We start from the raw sequence: 22,062 nt of genomic DNA, 5'->3' as shown, positions 1-22,062 counted from the left end.
GAGATAAACCCACACACATATGGTCACCTAATCTATGACAAAGGAGGCAAGAATATACAATGGAAAAAAGACAGTCTCTTCAGTAAGTGGTGCTGGGAAAATTGGACAGTTACATGTAAAAGAATGAAATTAGAACACTCCCTAACACCATACACAAAAATAAACTCAAAATGGATTAATGACCTAAATGTATGGCCAGACACTATAAAACTCCTAGAAAACGTAGGCAGAACACTCTTTGCCATAAATCACAGCAAGGTCTTTTTTGACCCGTCTCCTAGAATAATGAAAATAAAAACAAAAATAAACAAATGGGACCTAATGAAACTTAAAAGCTTTTGCACAGCAAAGGAAACCACAAACAAGACGAAAAGAAAACCCTCTGAATGGTAGAAAATATTTGCAAATGAAGAAACTGACAAGGTATTAATCTCCAAAATATACAAACAGCTCAATATCAGAAAAACAAACAAGCCAATTAGAAAATGGGCAGAAGACCTAAATATACATTTCTCCAAAGAAGACATACAGATGGCCAAGAGGCACATGAAAAGATGCTCAACATCACTAATTATTAGAGAAATGCAAAGAAAAACTACAATGAGGTACGTCAGAATGGGCATCATCAGGAAATCTACAAACAACAAATGCTGGAGAGAGTGTGGAGAAAAGGGAATTCTCTTGCACTCTTGGTGGGAAAGTAAATTGATACAGCCACTATGGAGAACAGTATGGAGGTTCCTTAAGAAAACTAAAAATAGTACTACCATATGACCCAGCAATCCCACTACTGGGCATATACCCTGAGAAAATCATAATTCAAAAAGATACATGCACCCCAGTGTTCATCGCAACACTATTTACAATAGCCAGGACACAGAAGCAACCTAAATGTCCATCAACAGAGGAATGGATAAAGAAGATGTGGTACATGTGTACAATGGAATATTACTCAGCCATAAGAAGGAACAAAATTATGCCATTTGCAGAGACGTGGATGGACCTAGAGACTGTCATACAGAGTGAAGTAAGTCAAAAAGAGAGAAACAAAATATCCTATATTAATGCATATGTGTGGAATCTAGAAAATTTGTACAGATTAACCAATTTACAAACAGAAATAGAGACACAGACATAGAGAACAAACATATGGACACAAAGAGAGGAAGTGGGAGTGGATGAATTGGGAGATTGGGATTGACATATATACACTACTATGTATAAAATAGATAACTAATGAGAATCTACTGTATAGCACAGGGAACTCTACTCATTGCTCTTTGGTGACCTAAATGGGAAGGAAATCCAGAAAGGAGGGGATATATTTATATATATAGCTGATTCACTTTGCTGTACAGCAGAAACTAACACAACATTGTAATGCAACTATAACTCCAATAAAAATTAATTTTAAAAAAGTGTTTTAAACAATTTTTTTAAGTTGAAATATAATCAATGTACAATATTATGTTACTTTCAGGTGTACTACTTAGTGATTTGACATTTGCATACATTATGAGATGATCACCACAATAAGTCTAGTAACTAACCATCTGTCCCCATACAAGTTATTACAATATTATTGACCACATTCTTTATGCTATCTGTTACACCCCTGTGACTTATTTATTTTATAACCAAAGGTTTGTACCTCCTAACCCCCTTAATCTGTTTCATAGTCCCCCCTCCTCGACCCACACCCCGGAACTACCAGTTTGTTCTCTGTACTTATGTGTCTATTTCTATTTTGGTGTGTGTGTTTGTTTTGTTTTTTAGATTTCACACATAAGTAAGATCATACAGTATTTATCTTAATCTGATTTATTTCACTTAGCATACCCTCTAGATGCAACCATGTTTCACACATAGCAAGATTTCATTCTGTTTATGGCAGAGCAATTTTCCATTATATTATTTTATGATTATATCACATATTTTTTATCTATTCATCTATCCATGGACACTTAAACTGCTTTCAATTCTTGACTATTACAAATAATGCTGCAATGAACATTGGTGTGTATATATCTTTTCAAATTAGTGGTTTTGTTTTCTTTGTGTAAATACCCAGAAGTGAAATTTCTGGATCATATTGCAGTACTATTTTTAACTTTTTTAGAACCTCTATACTATTTTCCATAGTAACTTCACCAATTTACAATGCTGCCAACACTACACAAGGTTCCCTTTTCTCCACATCCTCACCAACACTTATTGTTGTCTTTTAAACTATAGCCATTCTGACAGTTATGAGGTGTTATCTCATTTTGGTATTAATTTGCATTTCCCTTATGATTAGTGATGCTGAGCATCTTTCATGTGTCTGTTGGCCATCTGTATGTCTTCCTTGGAAAAATGTCTAATCAGGTTCTCTGCCCATTTTTTAGTTATTTGTTTTATGATGTTGAGTTGTATGATTTCTTTACATATTTTGGATATTAATCCCTTATTGGATATATAATATGCAAACATCTCCTATTCAGTAGGCTGCATTTTACTTTTGTTGATAGTTTTCTTTACTGTGCAAAAGCTTTTTAGTTTGATGTAGTACAATTTGTTTGCTTTTGTTTTTGTTGCCCTTGCCTGAGGAGACAGATCCCCCAAAATAAAATCCATGTCATCGAGCATACTGACTGTGTTTTCTTCTAGGACTTTTACAGTTTCTGGTCTTATATTTAAATGTTCATCCATTTTGGGTTTATTTTTATATGTGGTATGAGATTGTATGTGTGTTTGATTTTTTTTTTATGTTGCTGTCCAGTTTTGCCAACACCATTTACTGAAGAGACTGTCTTTTCCCCATTATATATTCTTGTCTCCTGTGTCTTAGATTAATTGATCATATAAGTGTAGGTTATTTTGGGGTCCTCTATTCTGTTCTGTTTATCTCTGTGTCTGTTTTTGGGCAAGTACCATACTGTTTTGATGACTGTATCTATGTAGTAGTGTTTGAAATCAGGGAGCATAGTTCCTCCAGCTTTGTTCTTATGATTGTTTTGGCTCTTTGGGGTACTTTGTATTTTCATACAAATTTTAGAATTACTTGTTCTGTAAAAAAATGCCATTGGTATTCTTTTAAATATCTTTTTAAAATTTTATTGAGCTGACTTACAATGTTGTGTTAGCCATTGGTATTTTGATATGGATTGAGTTGAATCTATATATTGCCTTGAATAATATGGTCATTTTAACAACATTAATTCTTCCAGTCCATAAGCATGGTATATCTTTCCAGTTTTTGTGTTGTCTTCAAGTTCTTTCATCAATGTCTAATATTTTTCAAGTCTTGACCTTTTTGGTTAGATTTATTCCTAGATATTTAATCTTTTTATGCAATTGTAAATGGGATTGTTTTCTTAATTTCTCTTTCTGATAGTTCATTATTAGTGTATAGAAAAGCAACAGGTTTCTTTATATTAATTTTGCTTCCTGCAACTTTACTGAATTCATTTATTAGTTGTAATGGTTTTTGTTTTCTGGTGTTTTTGGGGGGGGTTGTTTGTTTGTTTGTTTGTTGGAGTCAGTAGTCTATAGGATTTTCTATGTATAGTTTCATGTCACCTGTAAGCAGTGACAGTTTTACTTCTTCCTTTCCAATTTGGATTCTTTCTATTTCTTTTTCATATTTGATTGCCATGGCTTCCATTACTAGGTTAAATAAAAGTTGTGAGAGTGGACATCCTTGTCTCATTCTTGATCTTAGAAGAAATGCTTTTAGCTTTTCATTGTTAGTTTGGTGTTGGCTGTGGGTTTGTCATACATGCTGTTTATTATGTTGAGGTATGTTCCCTGTATACCTACTTCGTTAAGAGTTTTTATCATGAAAGTATGCTGAATTTTGTCAAAAGCTTTTTCTGCATCTATTGAGATGATCATAATATAATTTTTATTCTTCAGTTTGTTAATGTAGTGTACCACATCAATTGATTTCTGAATATTGAACCATTTTTGCATTCCTGGATTAATCCCACTTGATCATGGTGTATGATCCTTTTAATGTATTACTGCATTTGGTTTGCTAATATTTTGTTGAGGAATTTTGCATCTATGTTTATCAGTGACATTAGTCACTGATTTAGTGACATTAGTCACTAATTTTCTTTTTGTATGGTGTCTTTGGTTTCTGGTATCCATGTAATGCAACCTTTGGAATGATTTCAGAACCATTCCTTCTTCTTCAATTTTTTGGAATAATTTTAGAAAGACAGATGTTAACTTTTCTTTAAATTTTGATAAAATTCACATGTAATTTTTTTTGTTTATTAGGAGGTTTTTAAATTACTGATTCAAGTTAATTACTGGTAATTGGTCTGTTTATACATTGTTCCTGATTCATTCTTGGGTAGTTGTTAAGTTCTAGGAGTATAACCAATTTTTCTATATTGTCCATTCCATTGGTGTGTAATTGTTAATAGTAATCTCTTATGCTCCTTTTTATTTCTGTGGTATCAGTTGTCACTTCTCTTTTGTTTCTGATTTTATTGATTTAGGCTATCTGGTTGTTTTCTTGATGAGTCTGGCTAAAGGTTTATCAATTTTGTTTATCTTTTCAGAGAGCTAACTCTTAGTTTCATTGATCTTTTCTATTGCCTTTTTAGTCTCTGATTTTATTTATTTATGCCCTGATCTTCATTATTTCTTTCCTTCTACAAACTTTGGGCTTTGTTTATTCTTCTTTTTCTAGTTCTTTTAGGTGTAAAGTTAGATCATTTGAGATTTTCCTTGTTTCCAAAGGTAGCCTTGTATCACTATAAAGTTCCCTCTTAGAACTGCTTTGCTGTATCCCATAGATTTTGGATCATTGTGTTTTTGTTTTCTTTTGTATCCAGATTTTTTATTTTCTCTTTTGTTTCTTCAACCCATTGGTTGTTTAATACCATGTTGTTTAGACTCCATGTGTTTGTGGCTTTTACAGTTTTGTTTTAATTATAATTGATTTCTAGTCTCATACCATTGTGATTGATAAAGATGCTTGATATGATTTCAGTCTTCTTCAATGTATTGAGACTTGTTTTCTGCTCTAGCTTGTGTTCTATCCTGGGGAATTTTCTATGTGTACTTGAAAAGAATGGGTGTTCTGCTATTTGGGGGTGAAATGTTTTGTGTATATCTATTAATTCCATATAGTCTAATGTATCATTTAAGGCCAGGGTTTCCGTATTGTTTTTCTGTCTAGATGATCTATCTGTTGATATAACTGAGGTCTTAAAGTCCCTACTTTTATTACATTACTGTCAGTTTCTCTCTTACGTGTGTTAATATTTGCTTTATGTATTTAGGTGCCCTACGTTGGGTGTATATATATTGACAATAGTTATATCTTCTTCTTGGATTGATCCCTTTATCATTATGTAATGTCTTTCTTTGTCTCTTGTTATGGTCTTTGTTTTAAAGTCTATTTTGCCTGTTATAAATATTGTACCTCAACTTTCTTTTTATTTCCATTTGAATGAAATACCTTTTTCCATCCCCTCACTTTCAGTTTGCATGTGTCTTTAGATATGAAGTGAGTCTCTTGTAAATAGCTTATATATGGGCCTTGTTTTTGTATTCATTTAGCTACTCTATGTCTTTTGATTGGAGCATTTAGTCCATTTATGTAATATTGATAGGTATGTACTTACTGCCATTTTGTTGTTTTCCGTTTGTTTTTGTAGTTCTTTTTTGTTCCTTTCTTCTTCTTTTGTTCACTTTACTTATGATTTGATGACTATCTTTAGTGTTATGTTTGTATTCCTTTTATGTGTTTATCTATTATAGGTTTTTGGTTTGCAGTTACCATGACGTTCATATATAACAACCTATATATAGATGTGTGATTATTTTAAGTTGATGGTCTAAAATTGAGCACATTCTAACCAACCTACCTTTTTACCCACCCCCTTTTTTTAAATTTTTTTGAAATCTTTTTTACATCTTTTTGTTTATGTATCCCTTAACTACCTATTGTGGATATAGATTATTTTTCTACTTTTATCTTTAAACCTTCCTAATAGCTTTATAAGTGGCTGGCTATCTTTACTGTATGTTTGCCTCTACCAGTGAGATTTATCCTTTTACAATTTTTATATTTCTAGTTGTAGCCTTTTCTTTTCCATTTAGATAAGTTTGTTTAACATTTCTTATAAAGCCAGTTTAGTGGTGCTGAACACTTTTATCTTTTGTTTGTCTGTAAAAGTCTATTCCTCCTTCAAATCTAAATTATAGCCTTGCTAGGTATTTTTGGTTGTACATTTTTTTCTTTCATCTCTTTCAGTATATTGTGCCGCTGCCTTCTGACCTGTAGCATTTATCCTGAAAAGTCAGGTAATTCTCTTATGGTAGTTCCTTGTATATAACTAGTTGCTTTTCTCTTGCTGCTTTTAAGATGCTCTCTTTATCTTTAATTTTTTGTCATTTTAATTATACCTTGTCTTGCTCTTCATCTTGTTTGGGACTCTCTGTGCTTCCTGGACCTGAATGTCTGTTTCTTTTCTCAGGTTAGTGAAGGTTTCTGCTCTTATTTCTTCAAAAATTCTCTGCCTCTTTCTTTCTCTCTTCTCCTCCCTTCTCTCTTCTCCCCAATAATGCAAGTGTTAGTATGCTTGATGTTGTCCAAGAGGTCTCTTAAAGTATCCTCATTTTAAAATTCTTTTCTTTCTTCTGTTCAGTTCATGTGGTTTTCACTACTCTGTCCCTGATCACTGATTTGTTCCTCTGTATCATCTAATCTACTGTTGATTCCTTCTAGGCTATTTTTTAATTTCAGCTATTGTATTCTTCTGCTCTGTTTGGTTCTTTTTTATATTTTGTAACTCTGTTGAAATTCTTACTGTGTTCATTCATTCATCTCCCAAATTCATTGAACATTTTATATTCATTATCTTGAACACTTTATCAGATATATTGCTTATCTCCACTTCACTTCATTCTATTTCGGGATTTTGCTATGTTTCTTCATTTGGAACATATTCTTCTGTCTCATTTTCCCAATTCTTTGTTGTTTACTTCTATTTGTTAGGTAGGTCAGTTATGTTTCCTGATCTTATAGAAGTGGCTTTATGTAGGAGACATTCTATGGGACCCAGCAGCACACCCCTCTGTTCACCAGAACTATATGCTTTAGTGGTAGCCCTGATGTAGGCTGAATACACATTTCTGTTTTGGTGGGGCTGACTACTGTGAGTGTGCTGGTCAGTGGGGCTGGGACCTCACCAAGTTGGCTGTGAGGCTGCTCTTTGGGTGGTGGCTGTGGGCCCACTGGAGAGCAGGGTAGGCTTCCTGCTCAGTTGGCTGTGTGGCCCAATGGGTATGGAGCTTCTGCAGCCCATTGGAGGACAGGGCTGGGTTTCTGTGTAGCTATCTACATGGATCAGGTGGGTTCTTTGCTGGTGCCAACCTGTTTCACAGTGGGGCCAAGTTAAACAACTTTAAATACAAAGTTAAAACAAATTTACACAAACTACCAAAGCTTCCCTAAGACAAATAGGTAACATGAATACCCCTATATCAATGAAAGAAATTTAATTTGTTATTTAAAAACCTTCCCACAAATAAAACTTTAGACCAAGAATATTTCACCATTGAATTATATATTTTTAAAATAAATGACACCATTTCTAAACTCTTTCAGAAAATTGAAGGGGGTGTGGGACACTTCCTAATTTATTCTATGAGGCCAGCATTATGTGATACCACAACCAAGAATAAATAACACATTACAAGAATATAAAACTGCATACCAATATCTCTTATAAACAAAGATTTAAAAGTTATAAACAAAGTTTTAGTAAACCAGATCCAAATATATATAAAAAGGAAAATATATCATGACCAAGTAGGATTTATCTTAGGAATGAAAGAGTGATTTACAATAGAAAGTCAATCAATGTAATTCACCTTATTAGAAAATAACAAAAGAAAAACTATATGATCACCTCAATAGGTGCATAAAAGCATTTGACAAAATCCAATATACACAATTGATTTTAAAAATCAGCAAATTAAGAATAAAAGAGAACTTTCTCAACTTAACAAGGAATCTTTATGAAAAACCTTAAGATAGCATTGTATAATGGTAAAAGACTATTCAGTCTGCTCAGATTTAATGTAATTATTGCTGTTGTTGGTTAAACTTACCATTTGGTATTTGTTTTCTATTAACACCATTTGTTCCTTTGTTTCTTTCTTCCCTTTCTTGCTTAAAATAAAGAACAAGGTGAGAATGTTTACCCACACCACTTCTATTCAACATTGTACTGACAGTTCTAACAGGTGCAGTGAGTTAAGAAACAAGTAAAAGGAATCTGTATTGAAAAGGAAAGTGTCTTTATTCAAACATTATTAGATATAGAAAAGCTTATGAAATCTATTTTTCAAAAAGCTATCAGGGCTAATAAGTGTGTTTACCAGATTTCAGTATACACGATCAATGTATAAAAATCAATTACATTTTTATATGAAATATAACAAGTTAATTTTGTATATGAAATATATAAACATATAAATGAACAATCATAAATGGAAATTTTTTAAAATACTGTTTAAAATAGATTCAAAAGTATTAAATACTTAGGGCTAAATCTGACAAAAGATGTGCAAATATATACACTTAAAAACTATATACATTATTGAGCGAAGTAAAAGACTTACATGGGGAAATGTATCATGTTCATAGGTGGAAAAAACTCAATGTTGTTAAAATGTCAATTCTTGAGAAATGCAGCACAACTTCAATTAAAATCCTAGAGGGCTTTTATAGAAATTGAGAAGTTGATTCTAAAAGTCATATGGCAATCCAGGGTAGAACAAAAAACTTACCTAGAAATAAATGCCACTAAAAAATGTGTGAGATCTTTGTTGGAATGCTGAATATTTTAAAATTTTTAGATCCTTCCTAAACTTATCTATAGATTTGATGCAATGTTCCTTTGTGGAAATCAGAAAATGATTCTAAAAGGTATATGATGGAGTAAAGGGCTGAGAGTTAGGAGGGGGTTGGGGCAAAGGAATTCTTCTAGCATGTATCAAAATTTATTATAAAGCTATAGTAATTAAGACATTATAAAATATTTATAGCTGCCTTTTTTCATTTACTTCCACATCTCACCAACCTTTAGTGTGTCCAGTCATTATTATTTAAACTCTTTTAGCAGGTGTGAAGTGATATTTCATTTGGTTTTATTTATATATAATAATATAGCTGCACTAGCTTTCTTATGTTTCATGCTTATATGATGTAAGTTTTTCTATTATTTTACTATCAACCTGTCTGTGACTTTATATTTCTTGTAAACTGCATATAGGGTCTTGCTTTTTCTCCAGTGTGACAATATCTGCCTTCAAATTTTAATAGCTAGTTCACTTAAGTTTAATATAACTATTGCTAAGGTTGGGGTTAAGTCTGCCATCTTGGCATTTGTTTTCTATTAATGCCTCTTGTTCTTTGTTCCTTTGTTTCTTGTCTTCTTCTGGATGAATCATGTATTTTCAGTATTTCTATGTTGTCTCCTATATTGATTTCTTTTTAATTCAAAATTATTTTTTAGTAGTTGCACTTCACTTTACAATAATCATCTTTAATTTATCAGAATCTAAATTTAAAGAAAATTTACTTCACAACAGTGTAAAAACCTTATAACAATACAACTCCATTTATACCCCACCCATCCTTTGTACTCTGGTCTCATATTTATTTCTAAATATGCTATAAATCCCAAAATACCGTGTTAATATTTTTGCTTTAAAAAGTCAATTGTGATAAAGATATATAGATATAAACTGATAGCAAAATAAGTTTTTTATATATACCTTCCCGTGTGCACTTTATTTCTGTCTGTACATCCAGTGTTCCTCCTGGTTTCATTTCCCTTCAACCTGAAGAACGTCTTTAAAATTTCTTGTATTGCATGTTCTCTCAGCATTTGTCTGTATCAAAGTGTCTATTTTTTTCCTTCATTTTTGAAGGACATTTTCCACCGAATACAGAATTATAGGATGACAGGTGGTTTTTGTTGTTTTTCAATTGTTTTAAAAGCAATTTATAAAGACATCATTCTGTTATCTTATGGCTTTCATCATTTTTGGTAAGAAGTGAGTCATTATTCATGTCACTGTTCTCAAATATATAATGTGTCTTTTTACTTGTTGCTGCTTTAGAGTTTTCCTTTTATCTTTGGTTTTCAGCACTTTTATTATGTGCCTAAGTGTAATTTCCTTTGTATTTATCCTGTTTGAGGTTGAGTTGAACTTCTTGGATTTCTGGGATTATGTCTTTCATTAATTTTTGGTGTTCTTGGACATTATTTCTTCAAATACTTCTTCAGCACTATTCTCTTTTTCCTCTTCTTCTTGGATTCCAAAAACATATATATGAGACCAGTTAATATAGTCCCACAGATCTCAGATGACCAGTTAATTTTTTTTCAACTCTGCTTTTTTTCTTTGTATTTCAGTTTGATTACATGCTATTAACCTCTCTTCAAATTCACTGCTCTTTTCCTCTGCTTTTCTCAGTTTACTCTTAAATCCATCTAATAATTTCTTTATTCCTGGTATCATATTTTTAATTTCTAGCATTTCCATTCTGTCTTTTTATCATTTATGTATCTTAGCTGTAATTCCCCAACTCTGCATTCTTTTTGCTCATATTTCCACTAGATATTCAGTGTTTTATCATAGCTATTTTCTTTTTTGCCATGCCTGGTATCTTAGCACTGACAGGATTCCAGAGATCTCTTCATATTTCACAACTGAATCACCAGCTTTCCAAGCCCTGGAAAACCCATCTCTGCTCTGAAGTCTAGCTGCCAGCTTTTTTTTTTTTCTTAATCACTGAAGATGTCTCTTTCCTCTCTCATCAGTCCCTGGATTTTCTTACCTTGGGAGATCTCTATCTCTCTCTCCTGATTCCCTGACCCCAATTTAGCATGGAGACTGCTTTATACTTTCAGTAAAGGCCACACATATCTCAGAGGGAGAGTTTTTCTCAGCTCTCTTATCCTACTCCCTGTCTATGGTAGCTGAGCATCCAGAATGCTGATGGATTTCTCTCAACTTTGCTACTTTGCTGCCTTGCTGCCTGCCCCCTCCCCATCTTCAAGAGGTTACTGCTTTATATTTGGGAGAGACCCTGACTGCATCAGAGGGATTACTCAGCTTTCCTGCTTTGCCCCAAGACCTTGGCTTACTATACCCAAGCACTAATTGAAGATCTATAGGAAAGAGTTTTGGGTGGGTGAAATCTCATTCCATGGCTGGGGCTAATTGGAATTCCCATCTATCGTGTTTATGACAAATTCCCCTTCCCATCCCTCTGCCAAGAATAGTGAGAATAGCTGTGTCTTTTCTATAAAGGGCTCATCATTTTGTTTCTAATCTATTTCCCTTTTGAGAATTGTTTCACACTCATTTTTAGCAACAGAAGTTCTAAGCTTTACATTGAATCTTCGTTTGGTAAAATGTCTTTTTACCCCAAATGGTCTCTTTTTTTAAATTATCAGTTCGATTTCTGTCTACATCCTGTTTGAGTATAGACTAAATATTTGTACATTAAATAAATGTACAAATTTATTTAGGGAGACAAGATGTGCACAAAAGACTCCTGTTGATTGTCATGGACAAAGAAGCTACACTTTAAGTAAAAATCTTTAAGAATTAGAAACAGTTGGGGAGGGGAGACAGGGGGAAAGGGAGACCTTGACTCCCTAAATGAAATTACTTCCACTGAATTTCAAACATAGTAGTCTGTGCATGGCCTTCCTCTCTAACAGTGTCCATAAAATGGTAGTATTGTTTTCTCTCAGGTTTTAAGTTCTCTCTTCTCTTTAGCCAAGGAAGTTTGAATTCCAAAAATAATGTTTGAAGTATCCTTATAATTTTTTTTCCTTGTTGGTTATTTATTTTAAATATAGCAGTGTGTACATGTCAATCCCAAACTCCCTAACTATCCCTCCCCTCTATGCTTCCCCCCTGGTAACCATAAGTTTTTTCTCTAAATCTGTGAGTCTGTTTCTGTTTTGTAAATAAGTTCATTTGTATCTTTTTTTCAGATTCCGCATATAAGCAATATCATATGATATTTTCTCTTTCTCTGACTTACTTCACTCAGTATGACAATCTCTAGGTCCATTCGTATTGCTGCCAATGGCATTATTTCATTCTTTTTAATGGCTGAGTAATATTCCATTGTGCATATGTACTACATCTTCTTTATCCATTCCTCTGTCTACGTAAGTGTCCTTATATCATTTTGTTTTGTTTTGTTTTTTGTTTTTTGTTTTTCTGGTACACGGGCCTCTCACTGTTGTGGCCTCTCCCATTGTGGAGCACAGGCTCCAGATGCGCAGGCTTAGCGGTCATGGCTCATGGGCCCAGCCGTTCCACGGCATGTGGGATCTTCCTGGACCGGGGCACGAACCTGTGTCCCCTGCATCGGCAGGTGGACTCTCAACCACTGCACCACCAGGGAAGCCCGTGTCCTTATATCTTGACCTCAGTAAACATCAGGGTCAAAGGGGCACTTCTGGCCAGAGTGGATAAACACATAAGAAAAGAGAAGGTTTATGATCTTTGAGGATTTAAAAGGGAATTAAGAATAATTATTTCTACTGATAGAAAAAGTATATAAAATAATAAAATCACTGGAATAATTTATTTGTATGCTTGCGTGTAATATATTTTCATGTAATATATTTCTAGGTCTGAAGTATTAGTCAGAAATATAATAAAAATTAAATCTTAGTAGTTACTGTTTTATTTTTAAATGTAGCAAATTAGAAGATGGGAACTGCTAACACTGTCCATAAAATCAAAGATTGTCTAATTATTTTCAATTTTGTCACAGAATAAAGGAAGAAGAAGCAGCATGGCAATCTGGACAGAAAATGAGGTTTATCTTGGATATGCTTTGCTTAAATTTGTTAAAATAATAACTACTGAAGAACTGAAAGAACTTCTAAATATGTCATCAACTGCTACTCTGACTATACACAATGTTGAGTATACAGGACACCCTTTGGAACTTGCCTTGTTACTAAATTACTGCATTACATGTAACATCATCAAAACGATTTACCTAGTGATATACAATGAAGATACAAAACAGTGGGTATTCCAAGACTTTGCATTAGATGTCACTACTGACACTTTTTTAATTCCAAATTTTATATATTCAGCAATGCCAGAATTAATACTATGGGACAAACATAGGATCTACTATTATTATCATAATTTCACAGATACTGGAGTTTTACAAACACCTACAGAATTTGGAAATCTATCAAGATTATCACAAAACAGCACTATTCATGATGTTTTTATGGGTAAGGTATTCTCATTTTGCAAAAATTATTCTAGATTTCATAATAGATATCTTGCTTATGAAGATGTAATAATTTTAATGTATTAATATATGGTGCTTTTGATAAAGGTGCTGTTTTACCACTTAAAATTCTATTAATCTTTAAAATTCTATTAATGTTAAGTAGGATCTCACAAAGCAAAATGGCAAACTCAGATTCTTTTTTCAGAGGTTCATTTTGGTCAATCAGCAGATACCTATGCAACTTACATATGCATTTTCAAGGTATGTGTTGTTGTATTCATTTCCTAGGGCTCCCATAACAAAGTACCACAAAATGGTACAAACTTAAAGCAGCAGAAATTTATTGTCTCAGTCCTAAAGGCTAGAAGTGTTGGCAGGGCCATACTCCCTCTGAAAGCTAGGGAATCTTTCCTAGCTTCTAGTCACTTGCTGGCAAACCTTTTCATTCCTTGGCTTGCAGCTGCATAATTCCAATTGCTGCGTTTGTCATCACATAGAATTCTTGTGTCTTCACATGTCGTCTTGTTATAAGGACACCAGGGCCAACCCTATTCCAGTATGACCTCATCTTAAATAATTATATCTATAATGACCCTATTTCCAAATATGGTCACATTCTGAAGTAGTATTTGGAGTTAGAAGTTCGACATATCTTTTTTGAGGTGACACAATTCAAGTAATCTATAACAGGTGTTGTAGAGTTAAATAGATCTGTTTTCAAGTCGATGAACATGTCATTTAACATTTCCAAGCCTCCGTTTTCTAATCTAGAATATAGGACTGTCATGTTGATTAGATAAGGGATTGTATATAAAATGCTTAGAATAATACTTGGCAAGTGGTAAACCTTCAATTAATAGTAGTTATTCTTCATGTTATTATTCCTGAGGCAGTGTACTAAACATTATAGGAAATGCAAAGAAATAGAAAGTTTAATCCTCAAGGAATCTTGTTAGGAGATAAATTAGCCATGAAATTTAAAGTAGATATCACTGTAATTTGTAATTAGTCTTTCTTGACCCCATATCATTCTTCAACTCTCAACCATCCAGTTTTGCTGCTCCCCTTTACAAAACTCCAAGGAAGTATTGCCTAGTTTTACTTTTTCCTCTTTCCTCTCATTCTCTCTTGAATCCACTCTAATCAAATTTTCTCAGAAACTGCCCTTATCCAGCTTTTCAATGACTTCCACTTTGCTAATCCAGTGGCCAATTTTCAGTCATCTTTCATGATCTGGCAGCAGCATTTGAAATAATTCAACATGGCCTTTTTCTTGAAACACTTTTTTTTCACTGAATTTTAGGGTATCACTTTTTTGTTCTTCCTCCTACTTCACTAGCTATTCCTCCTCAGCCTCTTTTCCATTCTCATCTTCTTAATTCCTAAATGGAGAAGTACCTCAGGGTTTGGTTTTCAGACATCTTCTGAACTCTATTTACATTCATTCTTTGCCCTCCAGCCATGATAATTAGCCTGAACTCCAAACTACTATTTCCTACTACCTTCTTGATACCTTCACTTGGATGACTAGTGGGCATCTCAGACTAACATATCCAAAAATGAATCCTTGTTTCCCTCACCCACACTTCAACCTGCTTCATCCCTAGCCCTCCCCTATTGAGTAAACAACACTTCTTTTCTTCCAGCCACAAATCATGACCTCATCCTTGAATCCTCCCCTTTAACATCCCACAAAAAAGCCATTATCAAATCCTGTTGGCTATATCTAAAAAATGTATCTAATATCTAACCTTTTTCCACCATTCCCACTCCAGTTCAATCCCCTATCCTCTCTAGCCCGTACATACAAGAGTTTTTTAAGTGGTCTCTCATTTTTTATCCTTGCATCCCCATCCCTAACCACAGTCCACCTAGCAGCCAGAGTGAGCCTTTGAAAATATATGCAAAATCATATTATTCCTCTGCTTAAAACACTCATTTGCTTCTTATATCACTCAGAATAAAATCTAAAACCTTTAGCATCACCTGAAAAACAATATGTGATCTGGCCCAGGACTCTGATGTCATCTCCTGTCCCTCGACCCTTTGTTCAGTGTTACTTAGCCATACTGGCCTCTTTGCTATTCCTTGGATATCTACTGTTTCCCTGGATATCTACTGCCAAGAATATTCCTCACTTTGATATCTACATAACTCTTGTACTTAATTCAGGTTTAAGTCCAAATGTCACTTTATCAGAGAGCTCTTCCCTGACCCTGACCTAACTCCCCTGCTCTGTACCTTACATTTCTTTATTTTGTTCACAGCACTTATCATCACCTAACAAATTATATGTGTACTTATTTGTTAGCTGAATCTTCCACCAAAAAAATGTTCTGCGTGACTTCATTGTATTTGCTGCTTTACCCACAATACCTAGAACAGTATATAATACGTACTTTTTGGAATAAATAATTGAAAAATATTCATTGAGCACCACTATTTGTGAGGCATTCTGCTAGGGGTTGGAGATATAGTGGTAATTTGAACACAATTCCCACCCTCCCAGAGTTTACAAAATTACATAGGATAAAGACAAGTTAACATGCAAATAAAGCAACATGTTTAATTCTATGATAGAGAAAATATAGGGTGCTATGGAAACACACAGATTGAGTACCTTACCCAAATTGGGAGACATGGAAGTAGGGAAGGCTGCCTTGAGGTAGGGAAGTGGTATCTAAACTGAGATCTGCTGAATAAGCCGGGGTTAGACAATGAAGACAATAGATGAGATTGTTGTGCCCAGTGACCCAGAGACAGAGATGACAGGATACTTCCCAGAACTTGAAAGATGATAAACGGCTGAAACAGAGTTCTGCAGAGAGAAAAGGGATGAGTCTCTTCTGGAGAAATAGAGTCCAGATTATTAAAGATTTCAAAAGTTGCATGAAGAAATTGGACCTTCTAAGGCCTCTAGGGAGTTCTAAATAGTTTTAAGCAAGAGAGAAGCAGGATATTTGTGGTTTTGTTTTTTGTTTTTTTGAGTTTTGGGGGAGTTTTTTGTGTGTGTGGTACGCGGGCCTCTCACTGTTGTGGTCTCTCCCATTGCGGAGCACGGGCTCCGGACGCACAGGCCCAGCGGCCATGGCTCATGGGCCCAGCTGCTCTGTGGCATGTGGGACCTTCCCGGACCGGGGCACGAACCCGTGTCCCCTGCATCGGCAGGCAGACTCTCAACCACTGCACCATCAGGGAAGCCCGGATATTTGTGTTTTTAAAAAGACCATAGTGAAAAGAAGATAAGGTCAGAATGAAAAATTGGGGATAGATTTTAGAGGACCTTAAAGTTTGAATATTGTACTGAAAGCCATTCAGAAATGCTGAAATAAAATGTTTAAACAGTTTATAAGTATATGAGATATGAAGTTAAAGGTCCTCAGCCTTCACTATTTCCATTTCTCAGATAACCCACTATTAACAAGTTCCTGTGAATTTATCCAGACATTTTTAAAAGCAAATTCAAAATATAACAGGTGAAATCAGATAAGATGACAGAGTAGAAGGACCTGAGCTCACCTACTCTCACAAGCACACAAAAATTACAACTATTTACAGAATAACTATTGATGAAAAAGACCAGAACCTGCCAGAAAAGATCTACAACTAAAGATATAAAGGAGGAACTACAATGAGACAGGTAGGAGGGACAGAGTCACAGTATACTCAAGTCCCATGTCTCTGGGCAGCCCACAAACAGGAGAGTAATTATAATTGCAGAGGTTCTCCCCAAGGAGTGAGCAGTCTGAACCCCACATTGTGTTCCCCAGCACCAGATGATTACTCCCCAGAACATTTGGGTTTGAAGGCCAGTGGGGCTTACTTTCAGGAGTCCTGGAGAGCTGTGGGAAATAGAGACTCAGAGGATGTCACATGCTCCAGGACCCAGAGCAGAAGTTGTAATTTGAAAGGATCCTGGGTCAGACCTACCTGCTGATCTTGGAGAGTCTCCTGGAGAGGCAGGAGGAAAATGAAGCTCATGCTGGGGACACAGACACTGGCCACAGCCATTTTTGAAAGCTCTCATACCACATGGACCCTGGTGCTGGCAAGCATCATTTTGGAATTCTCCCTCTAGTTTATTAGCTTCAGGATCCCACCCTGCCCCTGCCCAACAGCCTGTAGCCACCACTACTGGGATACCTTGGGCCAAGCAACTAACTAGGTGGGGACACAGCCCTGCCCACCAGCAGACAGGCTGCCTTAAGACCCCCAGAGCCCACAGCCCTGCCCATCAGAAGGCCCAGGACCTGGACCCACACACCAGAGCTCAAGCACTAAACCTGGAGCCCAGAAGGCCTTGTAGCCAGAGACCCCAGGATGCAGCTATACCACCAGTGAGCAGGCACCAGCCACCAGAAAGCCTGCTCTAGCCTTGGGACCAGCTTCACCCACCAGAGGGCAGACACTAGCCACAGGACAACCACAGCCCACAACCTGGGGACCCGGTGGACCAGCACCAACCTTGTGACCAGCTGGAACCTGAACCTACATTCTGGACCCAACATCCAGCTGTGTTAGGAACTGGACCCACCCATCAGCAATCTGAAATCAGCTCTGGGGCCCCTGGGCCCTGCAGCCAGACCTGAGGACCCAGTTCTGCCCAATAGTAAGCTGGCACTAGCCCCAAGACCTGGGCTCACCCACCAGTGGACAGGCATCAATCCCAGGATCTCCTGGACCCTAACCCCACCCACCAGTGAACAAGCACTAACAGTGGGGACCCCTGGGGTTCTGCAGCCCACCACCTCATGATCCAGTTCCACCAACCAGCAGCTGGCAGCCTCCTTAAAAGGCAGAGCCTGGCAACCAACTGGACTGGGAGCCAACAAAGCCTACCAAGCCACCCACAGTAGTCAACCCACTACAACAGAAGGTCCTATGCAACCCACATAGGGAATGACTCTAGAGTATATAGCTCAGGTGATGAGAGGGGAGTGTGCTACTAGGATGCATAGGACATCTCCTACAAAAGGCCACTTTTCCAAGGTCAGGAAACATAAACTACCAGATACAAAGAAATAAAAACATGTTAGGCAGAATGAAACAACAGAGGAACATGTTCCAAACAAAAGAACAAGATAAAACCCCAGAAAACTAAGTGAAGTGGAAATAGGAAATCTACCCAAGAAAGAGTTCAGGGTAATGATCATAAAGGTGATCAAAGAACTGGGGAGAAGAATGGATGCACAGAGAGAGAAGTTAGATATTTTTTAACAGAGTTGGAAAATATAAATAACAACCAGAGGTGAGGAATACAATAATGAAATGAAAAATACACTAGAAGGAACCAATATTAGATTAAATGATACAGAGGAATGAATCAGCAATCTGGAAGACAGAGTAGTGGAAATCACTGATGCTGAGCAGAAAAAAAGAAGGAAAAGAAATGAGGACAGTCTAAGAAACTTCTGGGAAAACATCAAGCATACTAACATTTGCATTTTGGGGTCCCAGAAGGAGAAGAGAGAAAGGGGCCAAAAACACATTTGAAGACATAATAGCTGAAAACTTCCCTAACCTGGGAAAGAAAACAGACATACAAGTCTAGGAAGTACAGAGAGTCCCAAGTATGGTCAACTCAAAGAGAACCACAAGACACATTGTAATTAAGATGCCAAAACATAAAAATAGAGAATATTAAAAGCAATAAGGGATAAAAACATAAAAAACACAAACACATGGAGGCTAAACAATACATTCTTAAATAACCAAGAGATCACTGAAGAAATCAAAGAGGAAATCAAAAAATACCTAGAGACAAATGACAATGAAAACACCATGATCCAAAACCTACAGGATGCGGCAAAAGCGGTTCAAACAGGGAAGTTTATAGCTATACAAGCCTACCTCAAGAAACAAAAAAATTTTCAAATAAACTATCTGTCCTTACACCTAAAGGAACTAGAGAAAGAAGAACAAATAAAACCCAAAGTTAACAGAAGGAAAGAAATCATAAAGGTCAAAGCAGAAATAAATGAAATAAAAAGGAAGAAAACAATAGCAAAGATCAATAAAACTAAAAGCTGGTTCTTTGAGGAGATAAAATTGATAAACCATTAGCCAGACTCATCAAGGAAAAGAGGGAGAGGACTCAAATCAATAAAATTAGACATGAAAAAGGAGAAGTTACAACAGACACCGCAGAAATACAAAGCATCCTAAGAGACTACTACAAGCAACTCTATGCCAATAAAATTGACAACCTGGAAGAAATGGACAAATTCTTAGAAAGGTATAACCTTCCAAGACTGAACCAGGAAGAAAAAGAAAATATGAACAGAACAATCACAAGTAATGAAATTGAAACTGTGATTAAAAATCTTTGAACAAGAAAACTCCAGGACCAGATGTCTTCACAGGTGAATTCTATCAAACATTTAGAGAAGAGCTAACACCCATCCTTCTCAAACTCTTCCAAAAACTTGCAGAGGAAGGAACACTCCCCAACTCATTCTATGAGGCCACCATCACCCTGATACCAAAACCAGACAAGGATACTACAAAAAAAAATTACAGACCAATATCACTGATGAATATAGATGCAAAAATCCTCAACAAAATACTAGCAAACAGAATCCAACAACACATTAAAAGGATCATACACCATGATCATGTGGGATTTATCCCAGGGATGCAAGCATTCTTCAATATACGAAAATCAATCAATGTGATACACCATATTAACAAATTGAAGAAGAAAAACCATATGATCATCTCAGTAGATGCAGAAAAAGCTTTTGACAAAATTCAACACCGATTTATGATAAAAAATCTCCAGAAAGTGGGCATAAAGGGAACCTGCCTCAGCATAATAAAGGCCATATATGACAAACCCACAGCAAACATCATTCTCAATGGTGAAAAACTGAAAGCATTTCCTCTAAGATCAGGAACAAGACAAGGATGTCCACTCTCACCACTATTATTCAACATAGTTTTGGAACTCCTAACCATGGCAATCAGAGAAGAAGAAGAAATAAAAGGAATACAAACTGGAAAAGAAGAAGTAAAACTGTCACTGTCTGCAGATGACATGATACTATACATGGAGAATCCTAAAGATGCCACTACTAGAGATAATCAATGAATTTGAAAAAGTTACAGGATACAAAATTAATGCACAGAAATCTCTTGCATTCCTCTCCAATAATAATGAAAAATGTGAAAGAGAAATTAAGGAAACACTCCCATTTACCATTGCAACAAAAAAATAAAATACCCAGGAATAAACCAACCTAGGGAGACAAAAGACCTGTATGCAGAAAACTATAAGACACTGATGAAAGAAATTAAAGATGATACCAAAAGGTGGAGAGATATACCATGTTCTTGGATTGGAAGAATCAATATTGTGAGAATGTGTATACACCCAAAGCAATCTACAGATTCAATGCAATCCCTATCAGATTACCAATAGCATTTTTTAAAGAACTAGAACAAAAATATTAAAATTTGTATGGAGACAGGAAAGACCCCAAATAGCCAAAGTGATCTTGAGGGAAAAACACGGAGCTGGAGGAATCAGACTCTCTGAGTTAAGACTATATTACAAAGAGACAGTAATAAAGACAGTACGGTACTGGCACAAAAACAGAACTATAGGTCAATGGAAGAGGATAGAAAGCCCAGAGATAAACCCATGCACCTATGGTCAACTAATCTATGACAAAGGAGGCAAGGATATACAATGGGGAAAAGACAGTCTGTTCAGTAAGTGGTGCTGGGAAAACTGGACAGCTACATGTAAAAGAATGAAATTAGAACACTCCCTTACCATACACAAAAATAAACTCAAAATGGATTAGAGACCTAAATGTAAAACCGGACACTATAAAATTCTTAGAGGAAAACATAGGAAGAACATTGTTTGACATAAATCACAGCAAGATCTTTTTTGATCCACCTCCTAGAATAATGGAAATAAAAATAAACAAATGGGACCTAATGAAACTTAAAAGGTTCTGCACAGCAAAGGAAACCATAAACAAAATGAAAAGACAGCCCCACAGAATGGGAGAAAATATTTGAAGACAAAGCGACCGACAAGGAATTAATCTCCAAAATATACAAAGAGTGCATGCAGCTAAATATTAAAAAAAAACCATCATAAAATGGGCAGAAGATCTAAATAGACATTTCTCCAAAGAAGACATATATATGGTGAAAAAGCACATGAAAAATGCTCAACATTGCTAATTACTAGAGAAATGCAAATCAAAACTACAATGAGGTATCACCACACACAGTCAGAATGGCCATCATCAAAAAGTCTACAAACAATAAAATCTGGGGAGGGTGTGGAGAACAGGGAACCTTCCTACACTGCTTGTGGGAATGTAAATTGGTACAACCACTATGGAGAACAGTATGGAGGTTCCTTAAAAAACTAAAAATAGAATTACCATATGATCCAGCAATCCCACTCTTGGGCATATATCCAGAAAAAAACATAATTTGAGAAAGATAAATGCACCCCAATATTCATTGCAGCACTATTTACAATAGCCAAGTCATTAAAGCAACATATGTGTCCATCGACAGAGGAATGGACAAAGAAGTTGCGGTACATACATATAATGGAATATTACTCAGCCATAAAAAATGAAATAATTCCATTTGCAGCAACATGTGTGAACCTAGAGATTATCATACTAAGTGAAGTAAGTCAGAGGAAAGACAAATATCATATGATGTCACTTTTATATGGAATCTTAAAAAGTGATACAAATGAACTTATTTACAAAACAGAAACAGAC

The 22,062-nt window shown here is 35.6% G+C and overlaps 1 protein-coding gene across 1 annotated transcript in view; it reads left to right on the top strand.

The window, feature by feature from the left end:
- The window catches only part of CATSPERE (catsper channel auxiliary subunit epsilon), a gene marked incomplete at both ends in the record, with an annotated part of 243,645 nt that overhangs the window by 124,983 nt on the left and 96,600 nt on the right, over positions 1 to 22,062 (top strand). Inside the window, one exon of the mRNA XM_082657660.1 lies at positions 12,824 to 13,301. Within this exon, the coding sequence (XP_082513786.1) occupies positions 12,824 to 13,301 (478 nt within the window). The remainder of the gene's footprint in view (positions 1 to 12,823; positions 13,302 to 22,062) is intronic.

This window comes from Grampus griseus (assembly GCF_964374135.1).
Source record: "Grampus griseus genome assembly, chromosome: 1".
NCBI classification, from domain to species: Eukaryota; Metazoa; Chordata; class Mammalia; order Artiodactyla; family Delphinidae; genus Grampus; species Grampus griseus.
The sequence above is the reverse complement of the archived record's forward strand: the minus strand, read 5'-3'. Positions and strand labels throughout refer to the sequence as shown.